Source organism: Panicum hallii, chromosome 3 (genome assembly GCF_002211085.1).
Source record: "Panicum hallii strain FIL2 chromosome 3, PHallii_v3.1, whole genome shotgun sequence".
NCBI classification, from domain to species: Eukaryota; Viridiplantae; Streptophyta; class Magnoliopsida; order Poales; family Poaceae; genus Panicum; species Panicum hallii.
The window spans coordinates 8592000-8610854 of record NC_038044.1 but is presented as its reverse complement, the minus strand read 5'-3'; the positions used below and the strand labels follow the sequence as shown (position 1 = coordinate 8610854).

Genomic DNA, 18855 nt, shown 5'->3' with positions numbered 1-18855 from the left:
CCGTCGCTGCCTCACGGCCTCACCCCACTCCACCTCTATCATTCGTCGCTTGACTTGCCCATGGCGATGGCTGCAACTCCGTTCTCTACCACCCTCGTACCCTCCAAATCCGGAGAGATGGCAACGGATGACGTGCCCGCGGCCTCCCAGAAGCCCTCATGTGCGCTCCGCCCATGCCCTCCATCCTCTCCCGCCTCATGCTCCGAGTCAAAGGAGGCGCGATAGTGATTTTGTCCTAGAGCAGATGAGATGGACGAACAGAGAAGGAACTAGCGGCGAGGTCGAAGGGCTATGAGGAGCTAAAGTAGAAGCATCCTCTGCTGCGGACGTGGGGAATTCCTTGCTGTCTATAGATCTTGAGTCCATTCGCTGCATCTTGTTGGCCGCTGGCCGCTGGTGACTGATCACCTTCCTGCCCCATCTGGTGCCTTGTGCTTTATTTCCGTCCAGCTCAGGCTCATGCCTTGATTTAATTCCTTTGGATGATTATTCATGTGTTGTGTGGGATTGTGTTTTTGCAGTTGCAAGTTTGGCATATACAGTGGTGTTTGCCATTGGTACGCAAATAGCCCTTTCTCTGAATTCGATGCTTTGATCAGAATTTTTGGCCTCAAATTTGATTGCTGATTTGAAATTTATTCAATTTGAGCTCCAATTCGGTACTTTGTTTTGAAATTTCATTGCTTCTGCAATGCTTGTGCTTATTGTGATGCAACAGTAAATAAATGTGCATGTGCTGTGTTAAGCAAATACCTTTCATATATCTGCTTATCCAAACAACTTCTTTCCTGTGGAAAATAATACCTTACATTCCAGGAGTTTTCTTGTGCACAAGAAAATATAGGTTACATGTGAAAATAATTGCCAGACTGCCAAACAAAAATGATTTGAGTTAAGGCAAGACCTGCTGCTGCCGGTCAAGCAGCCAGGAATGAATGGCAGCCGGTCGACGTGGTGCGAGAAGACAGGCCAGCAGGCTGCGGATTCTTGGGACGAGAATAGGAGCGTACAAGACGATAAAGATGACTGGGCCAAGGCCATAGACCATTATGACGCCAAAAACCACATTCCCGACGAGAATGTCCTCGGAGATGGCGTTACACATGTTGGCGGTGACGACGGCGGCGAGCGTCACGACCAAATAGGTTACGAGCTGCGGGAGCCCAGGCGTTGCCTTGTTCATCGTCGGCAGCAAAACCACCAGCGCCAGTGATATCCCGTAAGCCATCGTGTTCAGGAGCAGGTGCCCTAGCGCCCTCTGAGCTAGTTTCTTGGTGACGGAACCAGATGGGTCCCCCTGCTTACCGAAGAAGACCACGTCGAACGCGTCCTTGGCGCTGGGCATCCAGGCTGGCGGCTTGGTCGCCGCCTGGTAGGCCATGCCGAGGAAGAGGGTGGCCGCTGCCATCAGCCACCCGCTCATGTTCTGCAGGGAATCAGCGTCGGCGGAGTCGGCGGCGGCCTGCTGCCCGATCGTGGCCGTGCCCTGTCCTGCCGCATCGCCGCCGTTGTTTTGAGGACGACCGCTGCTACGTACAATCACGTGCCCTTTGAGAAGGATCTGGATGGTCTCGTTGCCGTTCTGTACAACAAGCTTGATGTCCTGTAGTGTAGATCGAGTAAGCCATTAAATTCCAAAAGGTCACGCGCACACAAGGGATAGAGATACTATAGAGAGGTGGAGGAAGAGGAGCAGAACTCCATGGGCCTGATGCAGCTCTCCTGCAAACTGCCCTGATGCGCACGCACCTGCGGCAACTCCTGGGGCCCGTCGGAATTGACGACAGGGCTACTACCCTCGTTCATAGGTAGTCGCACAAACTCATGGGGACTACTGTGCTCGTGTGCCATCTTCGATCTTGGACGGGACGGGCCGCGCGCGCTGCTTGTGCCCCGTACTACGCGCTGCCTAATATAGACCCCGGGCCTTGTGCTGCAGCTAGCATCTTCTTCGCCTCTCTAAATTATTATTTGAAGAGCTTTCTTTATAAAAAACGTTTTCTATATATTTTCACTATCTAACGTTTTTTCTATATCTTGTATGCACTCTAGAAAGTTATTTTTATTATCTATCTTTAACTAGTGAGAAATGCGGAATGGAGGATAGCTATATTTGGATAACCACTTACAGAAAGGGTATTTTTCCATCAAAATATCTATTACTAACGATGAGGAAAGATCTAGAGAGTCTTTTGGAGTTGCTGGGGAGCTGAGACGGCTGAGGCCTGAGGCCGGTCAGAAGTCAGATCTGATTTTTAAAGGGAAAATTAAACAAACGGAGACCCCAAGACCTGGCGGCCAAGTCTTCGTAACTTCCCCATCATGTTACCGGGAAATAGCGCTGTCCACGTCACTCGTGGCTGTCGATCGTGTGAAACGAAACACATATTCAAGTGGACCTGTTGTGTTAGTCCATTATTAATAAACTACGTACTAGTGGCGCATCACGCGTTTATTATCTCGCACACACCAAAGAGCCTGACACAGCAGTACAAGACGGATCCAGTTTCCAACTAGTGCTAATTTAACAACGAAGTCGTAAATCCTCGCCAATACAAACAAAGAAGAAAAAGAAAATTAAATGTGGTGTCATGGAGATAATAATAGAGCGCGAGGTTGACCTATAGGAGGTATGTGTTTGTTTTGGGTCAAATAAAAGGCTTCATAAAATCAGATGGGATCCGCACTTAGAGGAGAATAAAATGCCGTAATGTAGCAATCATATGGATAAAGTGAACCGGAGGCCTGCAATACTAGAAAAATGCACACTTCAGTTGTAGCGTTGACATTTGAGACTTTGAGAGAGAACACAGCAAACAGGCAAATAAGTATAAAACTTGTTTGCTACCAAATGTAATATGCATGGGAGATGCAAACCGTCTAAAAGGTGTTTGAAAAGGATTATATTTTCGACGGTTGTTCATGCTCTGGCTTAATTGTGTAAATACTCGATGTTAGTCATGTAAATACATCTTCCATGTAGCATTCGTCACATTTCTTTTTTTTCACGATAATTAATACATACTCCTTTGCCTAGGAGATACTAGTGTCAAGACCTGAACTTATAATAGCAATCTACTAGGTTGCCTTCCTCGATGCATGATTCAATATTTTCTAGCAACTGATTTAACATCCAGTGAACCCTAACTAGACATTTTAGATATGCTAATTTAACATTTTATAACGGATTTCAAACATTAGAAGCTTCATTTGAAAAAAAAAAGACTATCGGAAGCTTCCCTCTCAGGAGACCCCTGCCGGGCTGCTTAACATGATTTGGCCCCGTTGAAGCCCATCTTTGTCGTGTGCGCGTGGTGCGCCCACGGCGGAGGGGGCGGAAGCTTGGCAGGCCTTGAGCGCTGCGCCGCTCAGGCGAGGCGCGCGCGGTGGTTTCTTTGGACCCTTGGGGCTGTTTGGAATGTCGGTTTTGAAGCTAAAACCCCTGTAAAATATATACAGGCTCTAATTTTTCTTACAAGGTTAGCCCGGAAAATATGTTTGGAAGAGTGGTAAACCTAATTAAAATACACCTGGTTTGCTCCTTTACCACTGGAAAAAAGATGATCGCCTGTGGAGGTCTGTATTTTAAAACGACATTAATCAGCGGCGGAGTCGGCGGCGGCCTGCTGTCCGATCGTGGCCGCCGTGCCTTGTCCTGCCACGTCGCCGCCGCCATTTTGGGGAGGACCGCTGTTATTATGCACAATGATCACGATCACGTGCCCTTTGAGAAGGATCTGGATTATAGATGGCAACGGGTACGAAATATCCGCGTAACCGCAGATACCAAACCCGGTGGGCGCAGTTACGGGTCTGAATCTGTGCCCGCGGGTCCGGGCGCAGGTACAACTCTAAACCCAACGGATATTTTCTAACGGGTTTGAAAAATTGATACCCGAAACCGCAAACCCGCCAGACCCGCTGACATGTGGGCCCAAGTACCCTTTTATACACACACACACAATTTTAGGGTTTCACACTTTCACTTCTATTTTCCCGTCCCCATCACTCCTAGCCGCCACGGCCCACGGCGCCACCCCACCCAGCGCCCCAGCCAGCGCCGTGCCGCCGTCCGCCGCCGTCGCCCATCCCCACCGCAGCTGACCGTCCCCATCCCCGCCGCCGCCGGCCGTCCCCATCCCCGCCGTCGCTATAGCCCATCCCCCCCCCCCCCCCCCCGCCGGCTGTCGCCAATCCCCGCCGCCGCCAGCCATCCCCATCCCCGGCCATCCCCATCCCCGCCGCCGTCGTCGCCCATCCCTGGGGTATTACTATTTCCATGACACTTGCTATATGTACATTCAAATAAGATGAGCGATTGAGCATAGAGGACTCGAAGTCATGGAGTACCTGCAAAATTGATTGTGATCTTGATGTCCAAATGAAAAGGAAGCAAATATTTAAATCTTATGAAATTACCTGTGATAGGATTGGGGCTTCTTTGTTCCCTATTTGATCGGAAGCATTTCACTGATCATATTGGCTATCGGGAGCGTTGCTCCAGGTTACGTGTTTATTTACCTCTGCAAGTTTGGAAGAGTTATTCAAATGCATGATATTTTCTACTCCGTATGACTTTACATGGATATACCTGGCTAGTGAAATTCAAATCACTGATGTACTGATCTGAACATGTTAATTGTTCTACAGTTGCAATGGCTAGTGCTCCTAGTAGCTCCCAAGTTTCAGGTTCCCAAGCATCAGGTATTTTAGTGGCTGCGGCTGATACAGTAGAGGAGGAGGAGGAGGAGGAGGAGGAGGAGGAGAGAGATCATGCAGTTCTCCTGCAAACTGCTCTGATGCGCACGCACCTGCGGCAACTCCTGGGGCCTGTCGGAATTGACGACAGGGCTACTACCCTCGTTCATAGGTAGTCGCACAAACTCATGGGGACTACTGTGCTCGTGTGCCATCTTCGATCTTGGACGGGACGGGCCGCGCGCGCTGCTTGTGCCCCGTACAATAACCTACTATATACCCTTGTGCTAATGAGTTCATCATCTGCCTCCAATCCATAGAGGACGACTCATCTGGGGCCGGGCTTGGTGAGAGGTTGGGTGGGGCTGCCGTCTACAAAAGAAATTAATTAAAGACCTTCGGAGCTGAGGTCTTCATTTGCTCGTGGATGTGCTGGCCTATGGAGCGGTAATCAGCATCTTACGAGGAAATACTGACTGATTAATGTTTCGCCTTTATTAGGTAGTAGTGCAGTCCCCACGTGTCACACATGCCTGTCAATCGTGTGAACCGAAACACACAGCCAAGTGGACCGGTTATATTAGTCCGTTACCATAAACTAGTGGCATTAGCATCACGCTTTTATCTCGCACACATGCACCAAAGAGCTTGACGGCAATACAAGACGGGTTCACTTTCCAACTAATGCTAATTTAACAAAGAAGTCATATCCTTGTTGCCAGAGCAAACAAAGCAGTCATGGACATAATAGAGACTGACCCAGCTGGTGTCTATTTGTTGGGTCAAAAGGCTTCACAAAATCAGATGGGATCCGCACTAGAGGATAAGGCAATACACTTTCAGTGCAGTGTTCTTCAATGCACGTCAGACTTTCTTGTGTTTTCAACATTGTCCTTGTATAAAAGTATGTTCGCAATCGTCAGGGCTTCATCAGGCCGGCGCCGCTCCGTTTGGCAATTGCTGGCCTGGAAGGAATTCCAAGTTCCAATGGCGCATAGGAAGGAGCCAAAAAGAAAATATATGTAAAAGAGACGTCGACAGCAGGGTTCGAACCTGCGCGGGCGAAGCCCAACAGATTTCAAGTCTGTCTCCTTAACCACTCGGACATATCGACGCTTGTGACTCTTTGAGTGTTTTATCTTATTTATAGAAGAGGACCGCCATCAGTCTAGTACAGCAATTTACATCTACTGGGAGTTTGCAGAAAAGGTTTTTCCAATCTACCCAGAAAATTGTGATATCTAGTATATTCTGTGTGTCGCTTTTTGCTTCTCAAATATCGTGAGTTGTTTTTTCCTTTCGACAAAAAAATAAAGTTAAACATAACTTTGCCGCTGAAAAGAAAGTAAAGCGGGCTGTAAAGGTAGTATCCAATTTTCCTAGCGTGCAAAATTTCAGAAATTGTGCCTCCGATGCTGCTTTCTCTGGCAGAAGATGATCTTTGTCAAATAGTCAAAGAGTTAGTATTTCAATAATCAAGATTTGCCAAAAAAATAAACTAAACCACTTTCTCTTTAGCACTCACAGCGTACCTCCTGCTCGCACTTTCCTTGTCAACCCACACTGTTCCTCCGTTTGCTGCCCTTTCTTCTAATCGGGCCCTCGTAGCTTTTTGCATGCGCTCGAGATTTCACGCAAAAAGCAGAGTGCACACAGGGACGATACGCTGCTGATTGTACAAGGTGGCACTGGCTCAGCAGGTCCGAGCGGTGTGCGCTCTGGAACAGGGAAGGAACGGGCGAATGCTACGCGAAAAACAATCCAAGGACACACGACTTGTTAGCGTTATCGTCAGGGGCATGCGTTCACGTCGGCGTCGTTGCTTTGCGATCGATGAAGTGAGGTTCGGTTAGGTTAAATGGTACAGCTATTGTCTCTCCGTCACCATTGCTCTCAGGACTTCAGGAGCATGCAATAATAGTGACCGGTCGACGAAGATGTCAACGACTCAACGTTAGTGGCACTCTCTAAAAGTATTGTCTTATCATAGTTTCCATGCACCATACGGCCGGTGCTGCCATCTAAACTGCTCGAAAGTTGAAATTAAAAATACATCAGCATCAAATTGTTTTGATTAAATTCATGTCTAGAGTCCGGGATCGATGATCATGCTTCATGCACGTGCGCGCACCTTGGCGGGTCGACCCTCTCCCTCGCCTGGCAGCCACGCACCACCGTAACTCCGTCTCTTCCAGCCTCCCCGTCCGCCCACGCCGGCCAGCCCAGCTCGATGGAGGTGGATGCCCTCCTGTCATGGGCTGCTCACGGCACGCGTAGGCATGCACGCCGACCGGGGACGAGACGGGCCACACGACCAAATGGGACTCCGTACGTGTCGGCCGGTCCGACCGATCGATCATCGCGTACGTCTCGCGCCCGTTAGCTAACCAAACTTTTGTGGACCGAATTAATTCCACGGCCGCGGCCGGGCCCGTGAAATCAATCGCGTCGCGCGGGCCTCGGAAGCTGCGAGGCGCGTCCCGTCGCGTGGGGGGGGGGGGACACGGATCCCTGCGCTGCGCTGCGCACCGGTGCCCGCGAGCCTGCAACTAGCTTGGCACTGTTCCTATCAACAACTAGGAAAATGTCGCATCAAAAAAACACCTAGGAAAATTTATAGGCAAAGCCATAAATTTTGAATTCCTTTGATTCACTTTCAAAAAATGGCATGACTCAAATCGGCAACGTTCAGCTTGACCACATTTTGGCTATTTATGCCGATTTTCTCTTATGGTACTTGCATTTTGGCACCAAACCAATCAATGGTCAAAATCTTAGCTATCACATTTTGGCACCCAACCGATTACTATTTTACTATTCTTGCCCATATTTAGCAAATAAATTTGGCATGCCAATATTTTAACCTACCCATGATTTGGCGGGGCAAACTTTAAAACCCAACCAATCAGGCTCATATATACTCGAGCATTAGAATCACCAACTCAAAAAAGGACCATAAAACTTTAACGTAATACACACACACAAACTTTAAAAGCCCAATTTCTCATGTGAAAAATCGTTAATATCGCTAGTCACGCGAACTATGCCGTTTTTAGATATCCACGGTGGACCGTCACTGCTTCGACTGCTAAAATTATCTCTCTCCTTTTTTTTAAAAAAAATAGATATTGTATATAGAATTGTTGCAACACATGCATGTTGGTGGGCCGCCGATAGCTTCGCAGCTGGTTGGTGGGCCGCTGGTGCGCGCACGGACGCTGGTAGAGATCCGTAGATCCGGGTGTACGTACGCGGACGCTGTCGGCTCGGCTGCAACGAAATTCGCAAGGGTTGTGCCGCTGCCAACGCCGTTCAAGACAAATTAATCCTTGCGGCGCGCAGATCCGTGGCCGTCGGCGGCATGCGCACGGCTGTCCCGGCGTTCGCGTCAGGACAACGGGAGCTCGATCCCGAGCGTTATCCTGCAGGATCACCGGGGCAAATGTTCCGAGCCTGCTTGGCAACACGCGCGCATGCAGTACATCAGAGCATCAGGCCAGACTACTGTCTCTTGCTTGCTTGTCATCTTCTCCGCCGTACGCGTGCAGAGCAGTAGCAGAAGTGCTTGCTTGCTTAGTACAACCTTCCTCCTAGAAACCATGCACGTCGTCGTATATAATATAATATAATATAATATAATATAGATGGTCTCTCAACACAAAACCAAACCACGAGAGGGAATTAAATACCTCTCGTATAGTCGTATTGCTAGCTAATAGCTTGCAACGATATCACCAGCAAAACAACAACAAAAAAAACTTGCCACGACACGTGAAGTCTAGCGTCGATAATATAAACTGTGAAATTATTGGCCGTGTTGCGGTATTTTCTACTCCCTTCGTTCCAAATTATTAATCGTTTTAGTCTTTTTAATTTATACCTTTTGCTACGCCTCTACATATAATATTATAGTATCTAGATGTATAGCAAAGTCTGTAAATCTAAAAAAATTAAAATACTAATAATTTAAAATGGAAAAAGTATTTATATAAATAAATATTGCGCGATGTCACGCGGCTAACGAGAAATTAAGGAAGCGGAGGGAGGCCCACCATCGGGTCGTTTTCAGGTGGCGGCAAGATAACCATCACCGGATCGCCCATCATTGAAAACCATATCTAGAGGAACGCAGAATAGATGCTTAGCATTGCATGGTGATTGTGAGGCGCCAGCAATTTACCCGATTATTGTCTTACCCCTTCGTTAATTTCGTGGCCAAACTGGCCACAAAGTATGTGTGTTGCGTCCTAATCTCGCTTAAAACAAATTGATCCCACATAACTGCTACCTTGGACACCATAAAAGTTATAAGCATAATAAAGAGATTTCTCCCCATATGAAAGTTTTTGAATTTTGAGATTACATAATGACAGGCCACACGCTACATCATTTTTTTTTTGTGGCTCTTGGAGGAGGCAAATGTGCACACAGACACCAAAACTGTGAAGGGAAAAAAAATGTTTCCTGCACAGTTGACCGTGGGCATCTGTATTATAGCAAGTAAAGTGCTTTTAGTTATAACTGTATGATTAAGACTATGTACATCTTGCCTGGGAATATTGTAATTTGTTTTTTTAAAAAAATCTCATTCGGCCGTTGAATCTGGGTGCTGAGGAATGGCATCACCAACTAAATGGACTTACAGCTACATGGCGAAATGGACAGTAAAATTTTTAATGTCCAAAAATGCTATGGCCGTGTAGGACTTTGCACTTTTCAACTACTATTTAGACACTGGCAGTAAATTAAACGGCGTGGCACGAACCATTACGTACACGGTCTGACAGGAACAGGTTCTCCATTAGAAAAAAAAAAAAGCGGAGGGGCGATCCCAGTTACAATTTTTCTACCACACGATGGCATATGCTTACACCAGCAAGCCGCAATCTGTGTCTCACGGCTCTCATCATCTTCAGACAGTACCCTTTGATTATGTCCACTAACGATGCCGTGTCACGTGCTTGTTGGTCGTCGGCAAAAGTCAGCTTCAGAGAGAGAGAGAGAGAGAGAGAGAGAGAGATCAGCACAAGGTGTAGACACAGCTACTGGTAGTATGGCCTTCTTCTTGTCCAGTGCAAAACTACAAACAGGTGACCATGGATATATAAAAATCGCTTGCTATAGTTGCCACACACCTTCTCATTCTCAAGCGGCACCTACTTCTCTCTCTCCCTCTCCCTCTCTCTCTCTCTGTAGGAGCAGAGGGTGTCAGTCAGTGTACAGAGGGCATGTACGCCATGGCAAGCGCCGGCAGCAAGGACGAGCCTGGCCTGTTCGTCAAGCAGGGGAGCAAGCTCCACTCCAAGATGCTCTCCAAGGAGGCGGCGGCGCAGCTCGCCGTGCCGTCGTTCCGGGTGTACTACTCCGTGGCCTCGGCGGGCGCGGTGCCGTTCCTGTGGGAGTCGCAGCCGGGCACGCCCAAGAACGACTCGCCCTCCGCGGCCGCGCTCCCGCCGCTCACCCCGCCGCCGTCCTACTACGCCGCGGGCCGGGGCGGCGCCGGCGGCCGCTCCAGGAAGCGCCGCCCGGGGCTCATCGGCGCCATCCTCCCCAGGATCGCCCTCCTACGGAGGCCCGGCCGGACGGCGCCGTGCTCTTCCTGGTCCTCCTCCTCCTCCTGGTCTTCGTCGAGCTCGAACACGTCGTCGATGTCGCCCGTGTTCAACGTGCAGTCGTCGCCAGCCGCGGGGGGTTCCCGCGGCCACCGCCGCGCGTTCTCCGCCGGCGGCGACGAGGACGCGGAGGCCGCGCCACGGTGCTTCTGGACGGACCGCGACTGCTGCGAGAAGGGGGTGGTCAAGGGGTGCGGCGTCGCGGTGGCCGTCAGGAACGCGCTGGCCACGGTCGTCAGCGGCAAGCCCGGCCGCCGAGCCACCGCAGCATAGAGAGAGGCTTCGTAATATGGCTAAAGTTGAGGGTGTGCTTTGCATTTTGCTGCAGCATGTGTAGTGTACTCTCAGTAGTAACTTAACGTGCCATGCCAAAATTATTGGTGCATGATATGGAACATATAGCAGTATGTACGTCATGTATGTGTATCCGTGTGTATGCAGCCGTATATATGTATGTATATACGGTCCTGTGTAGTCTGGTCCTGCAAATATGTGTGCTTGTCCCAAAGTTGTTGAGTGTATCACTACAAAAACGGTAGTTATGAGGGTGGTAGATCTAAAAGATGGTACTCAATACCCTCTTTGAATATCCCTTCTCAATATCATGGAAAATTGGGAGTTATATATTTTGAGAATTTTCCTTTGGTTCATTGCACAAGTACTGTAATTTGCCTAAAAAGAGTAGTTCTGAAATTTGTAGGCGTCATCTGAGATTTGGATATACATCAGCTATTTGAAAGTATCCCTACAAAAGCAAAATTTTACTAATGTTATCCACCCCTTTTGAAAAAGTAATCTAGTAGCACAGCAAACACGAACTGCCTAACACTTTCGGACAAATGACCTCCCTGATTTCATCCAATATGTCATTTGGATCATCCAGCTAGCTTGTATTAAGTAGTAATTTCTTATTAGCTAGTAGTTGTAGATAGTTTATGGGACCCAATGGAGTCAGCCATTAATGAAGCTTAAGAGAAAATTAAGCACAAATCTAGGGGTTGAGCCCCTGTCTTCCCCTCCCCCCCCCCCCCCCCCCCCCCCCCCCCCCCTCATGATTCATGATCCATATATCTGTCATAAAACTGCTTACAATTGTTTTCTCCAACTTGCACCAATTTGAAATGCAATATACTACTATTTAGTAACATGGAGTTCTGAACTTGGATGAAATATTTTAAGGGTGGCACACGGTTAGTGTGAGATTCTTGAGAGGCCACGCATGGGTTTGCACCCTAGGACAGTGTCCTTGACTCTCTTGCTTGATCACCATTAATTACTGGCTCGAACCTTGTTTAATCATCTCTGCTATCTAGCAGAAAAAAATAAAAGGATTAAAATCTTGTTTACCCAGTCCAAGATACCTGGATGGTGCTACCAAGAAGAAGACAGTGGTGGTTAAGTTCTGATGTTCTTTGGAAATTTTCAACTCTGAAAAAGAGAAGAAACCATCACGTATTCTTGTTCAGGCCTTGGGGTGATGTGGATTGTGGACAATGAATTTTAACAGAATTTATTATATCTGCATTTCATGAATGCATGAAAGTTGCTGCATCAAGTGTCTATCTAGACAGTTATGGTTTAAGTAATAAACTTCATCTATTTGACCTTCATCAGGTTCAAGTTTATCCATGCAGTCACTGTCTGATGACACTGGAATTATCCCTTATCAAAATGACTCGCCTGATATTATCGTAAAATTTCTCATCACTCATTCCGTATGTGCTGACTGCTGAGAATCATAGGACATGAGTTCAGTTACAAGATGTACTACTAATGTACTAGCAATTCAATCATCTTGCAGAACTGAATTCCCCCATTGCCCTGTTCATCCCTTGGGAAGAAGGGATAGGTGTCTGTTTGCCAAACTTCCTGCCCAGAATGAGGTGCTCAGTAAAGGCAAGGGCATCAGGGCCACTGGCTAGCCAGCTACCAGCCCTGACTGGGGGCTCCATCCCTGCTGCTGCAGCACATTGCCATGGATGGCCATTGATGCAGAGGCTTGGGTTGCCCCATATGAGGGGCACCAGGTAGTTGAAGCACTCACAGCAGGGAAGAAGACACTGGAGTTATTGCACTTGCAGGACCACCTCAGCTCATCAAGTGCTGATGAAAAAAATACAGCATACAGATGGAGTGATGGACCCATGTTTCACTCGCTCCATGTGGTGATAGGTTGTAGCTGGAAGATGAATTCAGCTGGCTGCCAATGCTGTTTTAGGTAAATGACTAGATTTGATCGGTTGCAATCAAGCATCATGTTCTTGATTTGGAACCAACACTGGAGTAATCAGCTGTAGGCAGTGCTGCATAAATTGAGCTTTGTGTGCTGAACTGCTGATTAAAGTGGCCACTCGAGACTGATGTGCTAGTGCACAAAAATTAGGTGGAACTTCATAGATTGATGCACATATATGACGGACGATTGATGTGCTAGGAATTGCACATTTAGTAGGAAGACAGACTAGTGCTGCCTTATGTGAGACGCAACGTTGTTCTTTCTAGATACCCTTCAAATCATAAATTGATTATCCTTCTGATTGAGGACAGACATGAAGGTAATTGCAGTTAGGGATTGCTGTAGAAGGATTAGCAGTATTATACCATGGGTATAGGGACTTGTCCATAGTGTCTAGACTGTAGAGAAGAACATCATGGCCAGCATCTTCCTACGACCCTGTCAAAGGGGTTTGGTGTGTTGCATGATCCTAGTCCTGACTATTAAGCATTAATTAGTCTGGCTCCAAACCTAATCCTTGCTTTTCTGTTCGAATAGTGATTGCAGATCACAGCAAAAGAGATCTGCACAGGAAACTCGACAGGTAGTCTGAATGAGAAACTGACTGATGCAGCATACCAGTACATGTTACTTTAGAGCGTACTGTGCACAGGGCATACTCAAAATCCGTTACACAACACTGTGGCAGGTCTTTCGGTTTTTGTTGCGCGCAGGACAATGTTAGGAACTGACAGTTCAGAATAAAACAATAGGAGAGACTATTGCAAACAAAGATCAGACATGGGTCAGCAACTGATGTGTGTATGCTAACCAATGTGTAATGCCAAATCGATAAAGTTCAGATTGGCACCTTGTAGCTGCAAGATTGTTTTCTACGTGAATGCTCATACCAAAAAACGATAAAAGTTGCTCTCCAGCTACTATCTTAATGAGTGCCATGTCCTTCAGATCCAACCAAACAATTCTTGCATCTTTTGCAGGGAAGAAGAAAAGAATCTTGGTTGCTTTTCGCACGTAGTCCTTGTGAACAGCACTAAAGCTACCCACCCCAACTTGATTTCGGTGGTTTATGTGCAGGCTAATTGCTGTGCAGGTCATCATCCTACAAACTTAAACTCACAGTTTCAGATCACACATTAAGGCACGCATGTGTTACTTGCTGAAATTCACAAAAAGTTTAGGTTTCGGTAGAAATATTCCCATTTCTTTTTTTAAAAAAAACATTTGGGCCTACGTTTCTAACTGACTAGTGACAAAAGAAGCATTTTTCAGAAGCATGGAAGCTATAATAACACCAACTACTACCACCACGCAATCAGCACGCATTGGTTTGGAAAGCGAGAAGAAGGTGACATAGATGTCGGTGCACTGTGCCCATTTTATCCCTGTCCCTGATGTTACAGTAGCGGCAGCAAATTCCTTTTTGCAAAGGATCGGCAGAGGGAGGACTCGCCGGTCTTTTCGTCCACAGTGTGACAGGGAAACAGTGATCCGACATCAGAGCTGCAGGGTGTTGATTTTCCATTCTGATGCGAAACCGTGAAGAAGACTCCCAGGAAAGCTTGTCGTGACACTGATTTCAGATTTCCATCAGAAGGTTCTTTAAACCGCAACCTTCCAAGTCCCATGTAGTGAGTGGTTAGGTCAAAGCTTACGCTGTGAAAAACTTTTCTGAAAAATGCGGTTCGTATTTCACAAGGATTGGGAGCAGGCTATGGAGCAGGAACTGAGGGGCTGCGCGTGCCATCTGAAAAGAAGGATCTTTAAACCACAACCTTCCGTGTAGTTGTTAGGTGGAAGCCCATCTTGAGGAGACTTATTTCTTTTCCCTCTGAAGATCGATGCACATTATTCCAGTGTCAAATCAAGTTAATAATGCAACAATTTGTCCACCTCATATTCCTTTATCACTCGATTTTTTTTTTCTGAAACTCAACTTCCAATGCTGAACGACTGACCTTCAAATTCTTCTATGGCGACCAATACATGTGCCTGCTGTCAATCTGCAGTCACAAAAAAATATATAATTTAGAACGCAAAGCTCTCCATTGCTGTATGCTGTTCCAATATGAGTAGATGACATTCAGGTATGATGCAGCAGGTGTGGTAGTACACACACGGTGCTGCAGCCACATGATGCACGCACGCCAATGCCATTGCCACCGCCTTTGGAAGCCAGCTCTGGAGCCTGGACCGGAGCTGAGCACAGCATGAGTCTGCGCGTGTGATATTTTTGCGTGTTGGGGGGTGTTTAGATCGCAAATCTTTATAACATTCGGAACTTTTTGCTACTGTAGCGTTTTCGTTTGTATTTGACAAATTTTATCCAATCATAGACTAACTAGGCTTAAAAGATTCGTCTCGTGATGTACAATTGAACTGTGCAATTAGTTATTTTTTTTACATATATTTACTGCTCCATGCATGTATCCCAAAATTGACGTGACGGAGAGAGAGTGTAAAAATTTGGAATTTGGAAGCGATCTAAACGGGGCCTTAGGCAGCTTTCTGCTCCTCCGGCTAGCCGGGCGGTGAGCCGGTGCGTGTGTGCCTGCAGAGGGAGCATGGTGCCATGAGACCTGGAAAGGAGAGCTGGGGGCAGGGAGCCATGTGGTGGGGTGGGGGCAGGAAGAAAGGTAACTGAACGCGCGCTGTGAATCATGACGATGGACTCGATGGGGATCATGGATCATGCATGGTTACCAAACCTACTCCTTGACTAGCAGCAACGCCGGTGACACATGCTATCATGGCGCCTTCTTTCTCTGTGCGCGTCCTGCCACGCAGCCTGTCCGGCGGGGTCCCAACGCGACGCGATCGAGGAGCGGCGGCGGCCGGCCCCAAAACCATGTGTCGGATCGGATGATACGCATCGATCCAGTGTCGGTGCCCAATCTGTGCAGTGGAAGCTAGTAGTTCTTGTACTTATTGGATCGTGCCAAAGTTTTATAAAAATAAAAATACGCCAAGTTCTGTTAAGGAACAGAGGAAGCAGTTGCCTACTTGGATGGATCTATATATCCAACTGGGATGGGACAGGACAGTATCCTTAATTTCAGAGGATCTTTGGTACTGGTGGCTTGCATTGCATAATGGCAACACCTATCTGGCCGGTTAAGAGAAGCTTTTTGTCTAATCAACAGGGATCAGAGGCTAATCCATGTACGGCTGATGGGCACGGCTGGCAGCTAGCCGAGCAGCACTGGGCGCGCGAGATCAGATATGGGCACGCGTTTCGTCGGGTAGCAAAGCAAGCATGTGTCTTGAAGATGGGTTGGATCCATTCTTAATTTTTAGGTTGGGTTCAATCCACCTAGGTGTTTGATTAAAGAATTGAATTGGTCCTAATTTTCTATTTAATTAGAACTCTACACACCCTTCTTTTTCCTCTCCTTTCTCCTTCCCCTTCTTCCCAATAAAGCCAGCGTGCCGCCGGCAGCCGCACGTCCGATCTGCGTGCTGTGCCGCCGGCCGCCCACTCCGCATCGCTCCGGCCACCGCCGCCACCCTCCCCTATCTCGGTCAGGAGGCCCGCTCCTCCGCCTCCCTTCCACCCCTTCTCCATCTCCGGCAGCTCGCCGTGCGCTCGGCAGGCGCCGCGCCCAGCCATGCTCGCCCTACCTTTGCGCTTTCCGTGACCGTGCGCGGCTCATCCTCCTCCACGCGGAGCTCGGCCAGCGCCGCTCCTCCCTCCTCCGCACGGAGCCTGGCCGGCGACGCTCCTCCTTCCTCCACGCGGAGCTCGGTCCGCGTGGCTCGTCCCGTCTCCGCGCAGAGCTCGGCCTTGCACCAGCCACCGCCGCCCACCCCCGCCTCAACCGATTCACCGGAGCTCAACCGGGAGCGGCCTGCCCTCCAACCCCTGCCCCAGGTCGCCTCCGCCCGTCCTTGCGCCAGCCTCTTTTTCACGCTCACGGAGGACAACACCGTCCATGTGGATCGGAGTGGTCCGCTCAATTTAGGCGGACCACTCCGACTCGCATTTGATGGGAATATACCCCTTTGGGTTGAACCCAACCCACGTGAACCTTAAATCAAATCAAACATGGGTCCAACTGGATCGAACCGTCCCAACTCAGTTGAATCCTCCAACCAAATACATACTAAGCTCGACAGCTAGCTAGCTACATGAGATGCATGAGATGAGTAGCTTGGATGCCGATGAGTAAGGCTGCAGAGTTGGAGACATGCATGGAGGCATGGAGCTGTCTGCAGATCTCGTCGTCACAAGAATCAGGGAGCGAGGCGCGGAGGATTAGCAGCGGCCATGCGCGGCATGCATTCTTGCCTGTTGCCTGTCCTCGATTTATTATTCCTGGCTTCTTGCTGGCTCACAAACTCTGCAACTTTTTTGCTTTGGGTCGTATCGCATAACATGATCAGAAAATAAGCCATGTTCTGTTGAGGAACCGAGGAAGAAGCAGTTGCTTGGATAGTTGGCTTGGATGGATCTATCCAGCTGCGACATGGACAGAGTCCTTAATTTCAGAGGATCTGGCTACTCTGGTTGCAAAATGGCAGCATCTATCCGGTTAAGAAAAGCTTTTGTACTTCACGAGCTAGCTCTGTACAAAGCAGCGCGTCAAATGAATCATGAAAAAAAGGGGGGAACCCCGAGTTATGGACAGGTCGTAGCTTCAACGAGAAGAAGTGAGCGTCAAACGTCCTGAAAATTCTATGGATACTTGTCTTGCTATTGTGGAACTTCAAATCTGAATATACAGAAATTGAAAGACCAAATGGCAATACGAGGACGTTTCAGACGACAACATCTCTGGTGTTACGAGCACTTAGGGTGTTACCTTGTTACCATTTCAAATTTGTACATCTACATTACTCAAAAAATTCTAATAAAAATATGAATTGATAGTTCATATCACATTCTACCATCATGCAAAAATTAAGATGCAATGCAAACTTGTACTGCAACAAAAAAAAGAAATAAGTGTGTCAATAGTGCGGGTTGCAACTGTTCATTTCAGACCCGTAACCCACTACTATTCACATGCTGATTTCTCTTTTTTTTCTCTCATTTTATACGATTCAATTGCATCGCAAATTTACATGATGGTAGATTCTTGCATGCTCTATCCATTCATATTTTTTTGGAATTTTAGATGCACATATAAATGTATTATCGTGTTTGGTACCACGGTACAATCTAACCCGCTGATAACACTAGAGATGTTCTCCGTTTCAGACTAGTAGTAGGAAATAAATTGTGCTGTTAGACAATAAGATACTAGCTATTCAGATTTGAAATGCCACAATATTAAGTAGAGAGATTCAAGAAGTCACCATTGTAGTAACAGTGCAACACATGATTATATAAGGAATCGACAATCCCAAAATATAAGTACTGATTGCTCCATAGTGTTGGTACAATCATCACTGCTGCTTTGAACTCTCAATCTCCACCAGAGAGCTTTCCAGCCCACAAGGTGTCTCCGCTAGAAAGGCGAGTCATTTGAAATGCAAGTGCTCAGTTATTCACAAGTCTGTGAATCGGTGAACTCAAATCACAACTGCCTGTTCCACCGGACTACATCCTCCTGATCCATCATCGCATTGTTGATTGGATTGGCTCTGGATGGTTGAGATGGAGTCGTCCATGGTAGATGCCTGCTGCAGGTGCGGGAGGTCGATCTCAAGAAGGAAGGAGACGGATGGCTGGGGGCCGGATCGCGGCGGAGGAAAATTTCATGCCGGTTCAGGTTGCCGGACTCGGACGCCGGTGCCGTGGTGGTCCGCGGCCTCAGGAGAAACAGAGGAGGGGCTGAAGAACGCCGGCAGTGGCACGACCCGAGGCGCGCGCGCCACGGTTGCCTGACGGCGGGGATGGCGGTGGTCGCCGGACGCCGGGGCGGCGCGACCTCACCGGCCGCCGTGAGCGGCTCGGGATATTCGCGAACGAACCCTCGATTTGGATCGTAACATTTCCAGAATACACCCTGTATTGGATGGCGACTAATAATCACGATCCGAATATTTACATATAGACCCCTAAATTGCAAATAAACCCCTAGTTTGGATCGCGATTAATAATCGCGATCCCAATATTTGCGATTACACCCCCACATTTTGCATATAGCACCCTGGTCGGGGACTCGGGGTCGGCTCCTCCTCCCGCCTGTCCGCCGCCGCCGCCGCCCTCCCTGCCCGTCCACCAGGAGCGCAGAAAGTCCACGGATCGGCGGCAAACGAGCATCTGGGCGCGCGAGATCAGAATCAGATACGGGCATGCGTTTCGTCGTTGCACGTGTGGTTGGTGAGCGGTGTGGGCGTGTGGCGGCTAGCTAAGCTCGGCAT

General features: G+C 48.2%; 2 protein-coding genes and 1 non-coding gene across 3 annotated transcripts; 1 reads left to right on the top strand and 2 right to left on the bottom strand.

Moving 5' to 3' along the window:
• Nucleotides 1-789: 789 nt before the first annotated feature.
• LOC112887805 lies at nt 790-1867 on the bottom strand. The gene is made up of 2 exons (XM_025954076.1): nt 1750-1867; nt 790-1603 (listed from the first exon to the last, which is right to left on the bottom strand). The coding sequence occupies exons 1-2, from the start codon at nt 1849-1851 to the stop codon at nt 893-895; spliced, it is 813 nt and encodes a 270-aa protein (XP_025809861.1). The 5' UTR covers nt 1852-1867; the 3' UTR covers nt 790-892.
• Nucleotides 1868-5730: 3863 nt separating this feature from the next.
• On the bottom strand, nt 5731-5812 carry TRNAS-UGA. The gene has a single exon. It is a non-coding gene; the product is annotated as a tRNA-Ser (tRNA).
• A 3930-nt stretch (nt 5813-9742) lies between these two features.
• Nucleotides 9743-10960, top strand: LOC112886728. The gene has a single exon (XM_025952708.1). It carries the CDS (start codon nt 9927-9929, stop codon nt 10581-10583), a length of 657 nt encoding a protein of 218 aa, XP_025808493.1. The 5' UTR covers nt 9743-9926; the 3' UTR covers nt 10584-10960.
• The last annotated feature ends 7895 nt before the right edge of the window (nt 10961-18855 follow it).

What these genes read in the sequence shown, in the direction of transcription:
- LOC112886728 (XM_025952708.1), top strand. Translation starts at nt 9,927, where the DNA reads ATGTACGCCATGGCAAGCGCCGGCAGCAAGGACGAGCCTGGCCTGTTC.
- LOC112887805 (XM_025954076.1), bottom strand. Translation starts at nt 1,851, where the DNA reads ATGGCACACGAGCACAGTAGTCCCCATGAGTTTGTGCGACTACCTATG. An exon ending in GGCCCCAGGAGTTGCCGCAG is followed by an intron (nt 1,604 to 1,749) that starts GTGCGTGCGCAT and finishes TCTACACTACAG; the next exon opens with GACATCAAGCTTGTTGTACA.